Below are 12,363 nucleotides of genomic sequence, written 5' to 3'. Positions count from 1 at the left end.
CTAACGTAGTTACATGGAAAAAAAAATGAAGTAAACGCACATAATGACAGGTAGCCTTTCACCAGTAAATGCACATAAGAATCAGCTTTTCAGCAGTTAATGCACGTAATGACAGACAGTTTCCCCATTAAATGCACATAAGAGACAGCTTTTCACCAGTTAATTCACATAATGACAGACTGCGTTTCCGCAGTAAATGCACATAAGGGACAACTTTTCACCAGTTCATGCACATAATGACAGACAGCATTTCCCCAGTAAATGCACATAAGAGACAGCTTTTCACCAGTTAATGCACATGACAGACAGCCTTTCACCAGTTAATGCCCATAAGAGACAGCCTTTCACCAGTTAATGCCCATAAGAGACAGCTTTTCACCAGTAAATGCACATAAGAGACAGCTTTTCACCAGCTAACGCACGTAATGACAGACAGCCTTTCACCAGTAAATGCACATAAGTGACAGTGTTACCCCAGTATAAGTGACAGCGTTATCCCAGTATAAGTGACAGCGTTACCCCAGTAAATGCACATAAGTGACAGCGTTACCCCAGTATAAGTGACAGCGTTACCCCAGTAAATGCACATAAGTGACAGCTTTACCCCAGTATAAGTGACAGCGTTACCCCAGTATAAGTGACAGCGTTACCCCAGTAAATGTACATAAGTGACAGCGTTACCCCAGTATAAGTGACAGCGTTACACCAGTAAATGCACATAAGTGACAGCGTTACCCCAGTATAAGTGACAGCGTTACCCCAGTAAATGCACATAAGTGACAGCTTTACCCCAGTATAAGTGACAGCGTTACCCCAGTAAATGTACATAAGTGACAGCGTTACCCCAGTATAAGTGACAGCGTTACACCAGTAAATGCACATAAGTGACAGCGTTACCCCAGTATAAGTGACAGCGTTACCCCAGTATAAGTGACAGCGTTACCCCAGTATAAGTGACAGCGTTACCCCAGTATAAGTGACAGCGTTACCCCAGTATAAGTGACAGCGTTACCCCAGTATAAGTGACAGCGTTACCCCAGTATAAGTGACAGCGTTACCCCCGTAAATGCACATAAGTTACAGCGTTACCCCAGTATAAGTGACAGCGTTACCCCAGTAAATGCACATAAGTGACAGCGTTACCCCAGTATAAGTGACAGCGTTACCCCAGTAAATGTACATAAGTGACAGCGTTACCCCAGTATAAGTGACAGCGTTACACCAGTAAATGCACTTAAGTGACAGCGTTACCCCAGTATAAGTGACAGCGTTACCCCAGTAAATGCACATAAGTGACAGCGTTACCCCAGTAAATGCACATAATGTTATACCTGGTCAGGAGGGTGGGGGACTATTTGCAGAGGCTGGGGAGGGGGGCCCCATCATGCCCTCACCTCAGTGGACCCCCCTCCTTTTATGCGCGGCGCCGAGCGGGAGATACAGCTAGCTATAGTCTCCGGGAGTCCGGGCTGCAGCAGACACTAGAGCTTCAGCCGACTGGTCCACTTCTGTCTCCTCCTCAGCAATACCGCTCTGCACGCACTGAATCAGGAAGTAGTGCGAGCGGTATTGCTGAGAAGGAGACAGGAGTGGACCAGGCGGCTGAAGCTCTAGTGTCTGCTGCAGCCCGGACTCCCGGAGACTATAGCTAGCTGTATCTCCCGCTCGGCGCCGCGCATAAAAGGACCCCTCTTTTTATCATTCCCTGAGGTGAAGGAATGATAAGTCTCTCGCCCCACGCTAGAGCCGGTGTTGGAAGTTCCAACTTGGAACACCGGTCCTTGATTCAGGGGGGGCTTTCTGAGGGGCTTACAGTTTCTCAGCTGGGGCTTCAGCCCCGGCAAGCCCCAGTGTAGCGCCGCCACTGCTTGATCTACTTACATAACACACGTATTGTACTGTCCATGTTTTGATTTTAGTTAATGTTATATAGTAAATGAAGAGAATTCTGTTCCTGGTTGGGGCCATGTCTTTTGCCCACAGTTTAGGCTAAAGCCTGATGTCATTTCTGCCCTTTACTTTTTTCTTTTCTCCTCCAATTGGGTCACCTCAGCCTTGCTTGTAAACACAAGTGAGCAGAGGATCGTGTTTCAGATAAGCAGCTGGCAGGGAAATAAAGGGAAGAGGAGGAATATATAATAGATAAAAAGAACCCCCAGCATGCAACTGTTTGGCACTGACTACTAAAGAGCCAGTGCTCCTTAGGTATGTAATAACTCCAAATCATAACAGCAGAAGAAGTTTTGAATGCAGGATTAGCCTTCTTTTCACTTAATACACTCAGAACAGTTGCTGTTGAAATTTTATTTTTATGGTGACACTCTCGATTTAAGCACAGGGTTGGGGAACACTGCTCTGGCAGATACTCCAGTCCTTCAAGCAAACCCCATTCTGCTCAGACTGACATTTCATGGACAAAGAAAGGACAGTGAAGCTTTCTACAAGTTCCTCTATATGAAATGTTAAAGAGACTCCGTAACAAAAATTGCATCCTGTTTTTTATCATCCTACAAGTTCCAAAAGCTCTTCTAATGTGTTCTGGCTTACTGCAGCACGTTCTACTATCACCATCTCTGTAATAAATCAACTTATCTCTCTCTTGTCAGACTTGTCAGCCTGTGTCTGGAAGGCTGCCAAGTTCTTCAGTGTTGTGGTTCTGTGATGCATCTCCCTCCTCCAGGCCCCTCTCTGCACACTGCCTGTGTATAATGATCTCTTGAGATACAAAAGGAAGGGTGTATACAGCCTGCTTGTGTATGGATGTATTTTCTATGTGTGGACATACTGTACATCAACCTACTTCCTGTTTTGGTGGCCATTTTGTTTGTTTATAAACAAACTTTTTAAAACTGTTTTTAACCACTTTTAATGCGGCGAGGAGCGGCAAAATTGTGACAGAGGGTAATAGGAGATGTCCCCTAACACACTGGTATGTTTACTTTTGTGCGATTTTAACAATACAGATTCTCTTTAAGTGAACTTCTAAGTCCTACTAACAAGAACACGCACTTTGTCTTCCAAGGAAGCCAACGCTATCAATCTTTATATAGCTGGGCTGTATCAATTCACATGGCTCATTAGATGACAAATTGATGTAAAACAAAAAACCTACTTCAAATTTGCAAGAGTTTTAATAACAGCAAAGTCTCTTCTTTGACTAGAGGGCATCCAACGATGCTTTTCTGCAAGAGCGAGGGTCCTGCCACCAAACCCAAACATGGAGGAAAATCCAAAGCGCAGAAGCTTGTGGCCACTGCTGAAAGTGCAGGCGTCAACCGGCTGGATATTTCCTGAAAATACAGGGCAAGTTTATTGGAATTCTGATACGAAGCAAAATAAAAACACACACAGTAACTCCAGGAGGAGAATATACAAAGTGCTTATTGCAGGAAATTACAGAAGCATTAACATTGTGTACAGGATCAGTAATGAACAACAGGTATAGCAAAGTGAGACAGTTAAAGAGAAACTATGTGCTTCTAGACAGGGCCGGCGCTATCATAGGGGCAAAGGGGGCAATTACCCCAGGACCCCAGTGTCCATAGGGGCCCCAAAGTTTCCCCATCCCCCCACTGAACCATGTGTCTGAGCCCTCCTACGCGCTCCCCTCTCCTCCCGCAGTGTTATGGAGGCAGTGGTGGGAACAGGCACACACCAAGTTCCAGGCACTACAGGTCCGTCTGTATCTGGTTACAATATTGGGGGGGTTCATCTGCTATAATACAGGGGGGGGGGTCATCTGGCTACAAAACTGGGGGGAGGGGGATCATCTGGTTACAATATTGGGGGGGTTCATCTGGCTATAATACGGGGGGTCATCTGGCTACAAAATTGAGGGGAGGGGGGGTCATCTGGTTACAACATTGGGGGGGGTCATCTGGCTATAGTACGGGGGGGGGTAATCTGGCTACAAAACTGAGGGGAGGGGGGTCATCTGGTTACAATATTGGGGATGGTTCACCTGGCTATAATACTGGGGAAAGGGAATCCTCTGGCTACAAAACTGAGGGGGTGATCTGGAGACAATACTGGGAGGAAGAGGTCATCTTGCTTTGTCAGGGAGGCTGCCAAGTTACTTTTGCGTCGGGGCCCATTGTAGCTAAAACCGGTCCTGCTTCCAGAAAACCCCTCACATTTTTTTAGCTGCTTTCGACTAAAAAAGTGAGGTCAGAGTAAACATTTTTATCTGACAAACGTGCTTGCCACTGCAGTACAGCTTAGTTCCTCTCTCCTCTCCGGATTCAGCTGCTGGGTGGCTCAATCAGATGTGATCATGTGACACAAAAAGTAGTTGATACAATAGATGCTGGAGTACATTTTCACAATCTCCAGATTGCATTACAGAAGAAACCATATGTCTTCAGGAGGAGAAAGGATTTGATAGACTTTAGTTTCCTGACAGGGAGCTAAGAGGCAGATTATGGAAAGGTGCGCAGCTGCAGGAAAGCAGAGCTGCACAATGCATTTGTTAATTTGAAAAGTGCCGTTCTAAAAGGTAATGTTTAATTTACCGTAATCAACATGCTCAGTTTGAAGATTTTGCGCATAGCTGGGCTTTAAAGCTACTTTTACACTTGTAGCAATGCGATCTCCATGCGGTAAAATCGAATCGCACTGCGACATTACTGATACTTTAACACATGTGCCAGATTGCATTAACAGGGAAATTTGGAGCAACCTGCCTTCAAAAAGTTGCACCCTTCACTCACATTTATACCTCTAGACAGGAAGCACGTCATCTGAAAAAATACAAAATTTGCTCATTATTGTCGACTTTAATTGCTTCCTGTGCCGCCCTATGCGCTATAATGCACTGCAGCTTCTGCACTTTTATTGTATTGCACTGCAGGATGTGTGTAATGTCCTATTACTTGTAATGGCTACTGCAGTGAGGTGTGTTATTTGGAGGCAGTGCAATGCAACGCAATGCAGTAAATGGAAAAAGGGCCTAATGGTGCCCATACATGGTACAATTTTTTAATTTTATTCGATTATTCCGTTAGATCAAATATAAAGATTTTTTTCAACATGTCCGATAAGATTTTTATTGGAAAAACGAGATAATCGATTCTTTTTTCTTGATCGAAAAAAAGATTATTTTAAACTTTCATTCGATTCGATCGTTTTGGTTGAATAAACTGGAAAATTGTTGAATTTTTTTGTGTGTGTGGATGTACGCAAGTGTATGTATGCGTGCGATCTGACAAGCAGTAACTTATATCGAGATATAATTTCTTGAACATGCCTGCTATAATAGGTTATTTTATAATACATAAAGATATTTTATAAGATAACTAGCCGATTTTTTATACACGTATGATACGTCCCTATACTGATCTGATGTTTGGCGATTATATCAGATATCGTCATTTGGACAAATTTGTGTGCATCCATTGTATTTTTATAGGTTTCTTTGTACAGAGGTTTTTTTTCTTTTTGTGTTAGACACAATGCAATTACTGGAGCACTAAGCGCCTCTCTTGATGTTTATAGGCACTTTATTTGGCCTGAGGAAGTGGGAGAGTTCCCACAAAACGCGTTGCCTGTGCTTTGTACTACTAATGACACACAACTGTATCTGTCCTTCAAGCCTGGCACCCAAGACCCATCAGCATCCATAAATGCGTGTCTAGTGGATTTACAAAATTGGATGAACACCAGCTGGCTGAGGCTGAACTCTGACAAAACAGAGGTGTTGGTGGTAGGTGGTCCACACATGATGGATAAAGTTCAAAACGCTCACCACCTCAAACTAGCAATTGGGGGAGATACTGTGCAGTATAAGGACTCTGTGCGAAACCTTGGGGTGATCCTGGATGGAAATCTAAAACTCAGACAGCAGGTATCAGCTGTCGTCAAGTCTTCCTTCTTCCATCTAAGAAATATAGCGAAAATAAAACACCTTATCCCAGCTGAAGACCTACCTGCCCTGGTTCACGCATTTGTATCCTTCCGCCTAGACTACTGCAACGCCCTGTTAATCGGATCTACAGATAAGGCTCTGCGCCCCTTACAGCTAGTACAGAATGCTGCAGCCAGACTCCTAGCCAATGCCCCCCGCAGCTCACACATCACCCCAGTACTGCAAACTCTTCACTGGTTGCCAGTAAAATGGAGAATCCATTTTAAGATCTGCCTGCTGACATTCAAGGCTCTACACCACATGGGACCCAAATACATAGCGGATCTATTGGAACTTTATGCCCCTCCACGCACCCTCCGCTCTGCCAACAAGATGAAGCTGGTTATTCCCAGGATACACTTAACATTTGGTGCTCGGGCCTTTTCCTATGCAGCCCCTACTCTATGGAACTCACTTCCACAATCAGTACGAGAGGCTCCTTCTCTGGACAGCTTTAAAAAAAGGCTAAAAACTCACCTCTTTTCCCGAGCCTTTGAGACTGCATAATGCAGGGTCACAGCGCTTTGAGTCCCCAGGGAGAAAAGCGCTATATAAATATTATTGTTATTGTTATTGTTGTTAAATAATTCTCCTTGTGTGAATTTGTCGTCATTGAGGTGAGCTACCTAATTTTCTTCATTTTTATTTGCTTTTAGAGTATTTTATTTCCATTGGGCGCCTCTTTGCCCTTATCTGTGTCTTACTCCCCCCCACCCCACTTAGTGAGGTAAGCTCCTTACATCTGACCACAAGAGGGATCCTACCACTACTCTAGGGGTGATAAGAGTGCATGTGATTTTCTAAGAGAGTGACCACCTTCAGGATCCCTGGTAAACCCGAGTGGAGTCCGGGTTGTGTATCTCCACCTGTCTAAAGTGGTCGGTTGCCCCTGGTGCAACCCACCTTTGTAAGTATTTTTGATCTGTCCTTTGATACATCCATCAATTATCATGACATACTGCACTATTTGGTCTCCCGTTGTCTCTGTGTTCTTTCCTTTTAGTGTATTACACTTTATCTTCTCCTGTGACATGATGAGATAGACATGTATGTACAGTGCCAAACACGCAAATAACTAGGCTATGCTCCTTTTTTTTCCCTTTTCTGCCTGAAAGAGCAGAAAAGTGACAATTTCTGTGTCAGACTATAGCTTAACCCTCACTGATAAGTAATTACAGCCATAAAACACTTTCCTGTCAGTAAACGGCTCCTGGGAGCAGGAAAGAGATAAGAGATATAGGGTTAATAATTCATAGATTTGAGCCCTGGAATACTTCAATGAAGGTGTCATTGAGCAGAGACAATGAAACAGTAAAAACTTAAAAACTAGTTTTAAATATAAAATAAAACTATCTAAAAAAAAGTAATTTTTAGGAGGAGGAGGATAGATACACTTGTTTTTCTCATCAGTTTATTTTCACCTCGGATGCCCTTTACGCACAGCTTCTCTGTGGGTTCTGCAGCTGATGTGTACAAATGAACTTTCCCAAACTAATTAGTGCTTTTTACAGATGATGCAATTTTCACAAAACAGAACTTCTTTTTATATATCTTGTCGTCAAATTATCACTTTAAATTGCCCAAGTTTGTGTAAAATGTACTTAGCTGTACTTGTGCACATAGATATGGACAGCTTTTTGGCAGTGGCGGCGCCACATTAGGGAACTGCCCCCCCCCCCTCCCCTGGGAATCACTGTGCCCCTCTCCCTGCTCAGTAACATACAGTTACCGTAATTGTTTCCTAGCTCCAGCAGGGTACACTGAACAGGATAGGGTCTGTAAAAAACTCTCCATATCAGCCTGAGTCTATTTAGGCTTTAAGTAAACTAAGGGCCTTATCTATTTGCCATAAATACCTCACAATCCTTGCAAGATCCCTTGTAATTAATATATCTGGAGGACACTTATGTTTGCAAAAAAAATTGTATGTTCTAATATTGTCAGTGAACAGGAATAGAGTCTGAAGAATGCTTCCTTGCTAAAAGCTTACTGTTTTTCTTTTAAATTAGCAAATATGTGGTATTATCTTGATTTAAAACGTACAGTCTGTAAAATACAAACTCTAGTCTGCAGCAATGCTTAGCTACTAAGACAAGGAATTACACACAGTGTTTCTCTCCCTTTTGCCTCTTCCCCCTCCCCTTCCTTATGGAGTCGTCAGACACAGGCTGGGGGCTGGAATGATTTGTCTGTGATCTGTCCACACAGGAGCAGCTTGCTAGCAAGTATGGATTAAAGCATGCCAGCCAACTAGCCAAGTACATCTATAGGTAAATAAATCCATAATAGTATCATTATTTGGACAACCTGTTGTGCCCCAAAGCCTATGAGTTCTGTTGGTGATGTTTATATATGGTTCTTAGCATTGCTGAACTAGTAAAACTTCATTTTATTACCTGACTTAGGAAAACATATTTAAAGCTCGCTCTACATGTGTATAAATTGAGTAAAATTTCATTTATATTCAATCCACATTATGATTGGGTGGTTTCCACATTCATGAAGGCACCAGAGGACACACACATGAAAGTACACATTTGCATTTACATCACCATTTTAACAATGCTGTTCCTATTAGCTATGGCCATGCAGAGAAACTGAGAGTTGAACACATCATGTCTCCGCTTGTGACCATTGACACTTGGAAGTGGCCGCTTGAAGAAACAGTGTTGTGCAAATTCCTTTATCACAAAGACTCATCTACAAGATTCTCCGTCAAGGACTACTGCAATGCTCTGCTCCATCCTTCTGTGACTTGAAAGCATACTAGAAAACATCGTCTCAAATTATCTCCTATTAAGGCAACTCCACAGCATTGTTGTTCAATCGGAATGAAATAAAATTTGTCCATCAAGTTTGACCTACTAAAGCGATGCTAAGAAAGCTCACAGAGACTGATTTACAAAACAGCGATTACAAAGAAAAGCCTACAAAGGCTCATTTATAAAGAAATCTGAGACAAACGTTGGGCAGTTGTTCAAAACAACCAATCAAAAAGTATCTTCATTGGTTGCTCTGGACAACTGCTCCTCTATTGCTCCAGTCTACATTATACCCATCTTTCTAAATATGCTATATAGTTTTGCAGAAATGGCAGAGAGATAAGTAGAGATGCTGCCACTCAAACTAAAAATGTATGACATTGGTTAGTTAAAGCAGGCCTGAACTCTTGCACAGCACACAATGAAATGTCTCTATTTCACACTGGCAGGGCCAGATTTACCATAAGGCACTGTAGGCACGTGCCAACAGGCACCTGATGGTTGAAGGGCGGCTCACTCCCCTCCTCGAGCGTCTCCCTCCTTCTCCATACAGAGTTCTGATGAGGGTGTAAATGAGAGGTTACTCACCCTGCTTTCTGTATCATGACGAGATCTCCCTTCAGTCAGGGGCACCTCTAGCTACTTAATACTGAGGTTCTGCTAGCTACCTAATTCTTCAGAGCACCTCTAGCTACTTAATATTGAGGGTACGTCTGGCTACCTATTACTTAGGGCCCATTCACACTTGTGCGGGAATCGAGCGATTCCCGCTCACGGCAAACCGCTAGCGGTTCTGCAAGAACCGCTACACAATGTAGCGAGTGGCAGTGTTCTCACTGCCGCGGTTGCGGTTAGCGATAACCGCAACCGCGCTGCATGCAGCGGTTTGCCGGCGACGAGCGTTCCGCGATTAGCGATCGTGATTAGCGTGCACAGCACGCTAATCGCGATCGCTCCAAAACCGCCGCAGTGTCCAGTGATTTTTCCGCGCTAATCGCGGGAAAATCACTCCCGCAAAACGCCGGCGGTAATCGCCGGCGTTCTGCGGTTCTAAGTGTGAATGGGCCCTAAGGGGTACCTGTAGCTACCTATGATGGGAAGGGAAGTAAGGGAAAAGTGACACCTAGGACAGACAGCAGACTTGCAGTGCGGTTTGGTGGGGACTGTAGGTTCATGGAGGGTGAAGTTTTGGGTGCCAGGACATCTGTGCCTATAGGCTCCTGTAAGGTAAATCCGGGCCTGCACACTGGCTTATGGCCCAGCGTTGCCCGGGTATGTATTTGGCAGGTGTTAGCTCCGCCCACCTTTTCTAACCCTAACACACAATTACTCAATGACCCAGTTTGTGAGCTTTGTGGTCTTTGGCATCAATAATCTGCATTGAAATGAAACAAATCTGATTGGCTGTGGCTCCACCCCCTTTTCTGAATTTGAACCCCAGTCACCCAATGAACAACTGTACCAGGTTTGAGGCTTGAGCCATTAACAGTGTAAGAATGGCTGCAATTTACATTTTCCCAGTAAAATTTGTATTCATCTCCGCCCACTTTTTGTTTATGGGAATAAAAAGTATTATTATATACTGTAGGTTATTCCAGGTAATGTACTGTGTGTGTGCCAAATTTCATTCAAATCTGTTCAGCCATTGTTGCGTGATTGAGTAACAAACATCCAAACTTTCGCTTTTATAATATTAGAGAGTTATAGTTGCTGAAAAAATTAACTGCTGTGTGTTCAGTGTTTGGTTAACCAGATCAAAGTGCCCAAATAGATCTTCCTAAGTTTTTAGGAAAATTGATGGTATGGGTATGGTATATTGGTTTGATTTTTTTAATTATTGGATCAAGTGGAGAGTTTGATCTGATTTCTCTGGTCAAAAATTTTTAAATTGTGTATGGCCCCTTTCAGTGACACAAGTATTTAAGAGCAGACATTATAATCCTAAAGGTGCTCATACATACTGTCATTCAACTACAACATTGATTTTCAAGTTGGGTTTTTTTTAATAAAAATGTTATAGTTTTTTTCTTCAATTGGGAAATTCAATCCAAATAGTCATTCCATGGTGGAAAATTCTGATACATTTTTAGAAAAACATAGACTAGTGTATGGTGGATTGGTTTGATTTTTCAAACAACAAAATCATTTACGAAAAATTTATTGAATTTAAAAGACCTAAAAATTGTATGGTGTAAGGCCACAACCATAGATTTAGTTGGGTTTTATAAATGTATCCATGTTTCATTCTGTGCAGCCTGGCTACACTGCTTTCATCAGTGATCATCATAGGCAAGTTTAGGGCCAGGGGGCATTACAGCTGCCTGCACTATGTTCCGCCCCCTTTCTTTCCCAGCTACAGATGACTTTGGATGTTATAGCAGCGTGTGTACAGAACATGGAGCAGCTGTGGGGAACTTCAGAGCACAGAGCCATGTAGGAGAACAGCCCTGTGCTCCTGCTGTGTGCTAGAAAATAAGGAAGTCAGGACTTTGCAGAAGGCTTCCCTTCCCCCTTCATTAGAGATGTTGGCTGTCCTCATTACTATCTGTATTCACTGAATATGCTGCAGAGGCCAGTGGCTACAGATAACAATGCTTACAATCAGCCAACATCTGTAGTGATAGGAGAAAAAGCACTGAGGGAGGTCTGGATGGATAAGCTCGCTGAATACTTCCCGGTCTTGGGCTGCCCATGTGACAGCCCTCTTAAATCCAATTACCTCTATTTCGAGTGTATCTCACTCTCCCCCATGTCTTCCTCACCCTCTCTCTATAGTATATCCCCTCTTCCCTTTACCCTGTCTCTCCTCCACAGTGCAACTGTGTCCATGCATTATCTCGGTATGGCCCTGCTGGCTGGCACCACACAAAAATGTAAAAATTAGCTCTTTATTGAAATGCCATTAAAATTACATGATTGTCAGTAAAAAAAAAAAAAAAAAAGCTATGGGGCGATAGCCTGTGGTGCCAGCCTTTTCCTGGAAAAGCAGTGTTAATAAATGGTCAGAAGTACTGTAGGTGATGCTAGTACACTGTAAAGGGGGGGGGGAGAGAAAAAAAGAGAAGGAGAGCCTTTAGCTACACATTGCTACATATGCTTGAGAAATGAGTCATGTGGCTTATATACTCCCTCCAGGACTCACATCAGACAGATGCTCAGTGAACCTTAGAAACACTTGTTATAGTCACATTTTAAAACCCATGTGTAGTTGCCTAATGCAGACACTGGCAGACCCTGCAGAACATGCTACAACATCTAATCAGAGAACTGATACATGCACAACATGCAAGTGCTTCTCCCTTTACTGTATGTTGACTTAGAAAAAAATGACCAAGTCCCAACCACAGCTAGTTAATTACAATTTTGGCTAGGTAACATAAAAAAGCACATCCATATATCTTGTGCCCATGTACTGGGCAAAGGCAAGAGATTATACTTGTATCCAGTCACTCCTCCTCCAGCTGCTACTAGAGAATGGTTTATGAAGAATGTGTTTATTTATTCAAATTAAATTATCTGGGGGCCACTGTCTGAGCTTTCACACATCGCAAGCACCTTGTTCCTAAATAAGGAATTAGTAGACATTATTAGACTTTGCTTTGCATAGGAGCACAAAATATTCTGGAACCCCTCTTACCTTATTTAAACTGGATATTAAGAAACATTTTGAAAACATTTTATGAAAGTAATTGGATCCTT

At 43.0% G+C, this 12,363-nt stretch overlaps 1 protein-coding gene across 1 annotated transcript in view; it reads right to left on the bottom strand.

Moving 5' to 3' along the window:
- The window catches only part of CERKL (ceramide kinase like), a 271,505-nt gene that overhangs the window by 38,064 nt on the left and 221,078 nt on the right, over positions 1 to 12,363 (bottom strand). The window contains exon 8 of the mRNA XM_068245419.1: positions 3,113 to 3,290. Coding sequence (XP_068101520.1) covers positions 3,113 to 3,290 — 178 coding nt within the window. The remainder of the gene's footprint in view (positions 1 to 3,112; positions 3,291 to 12,363) is intronic.

This window comes from Hyperolius riggenbachi, chromosome 7 (assembly GCF_040937935.1).
Source record: "Hyperolius riggenbachi isolate aHypRig1 chromosome 7, aHypRig1.pri, whole genome shotgun sequence".
NCBI classification, from domain to species: Eukaryota; Metazoa; Chordata; class Amphibia; order Anura; family Hyperoliidae; genus Hyperolius; species Hyperolius riggenbachi.
Note: the sequence above shows the minus strand (reverse complement) of the source record. Positions and strands in the feature narration are given on the sequence as shown.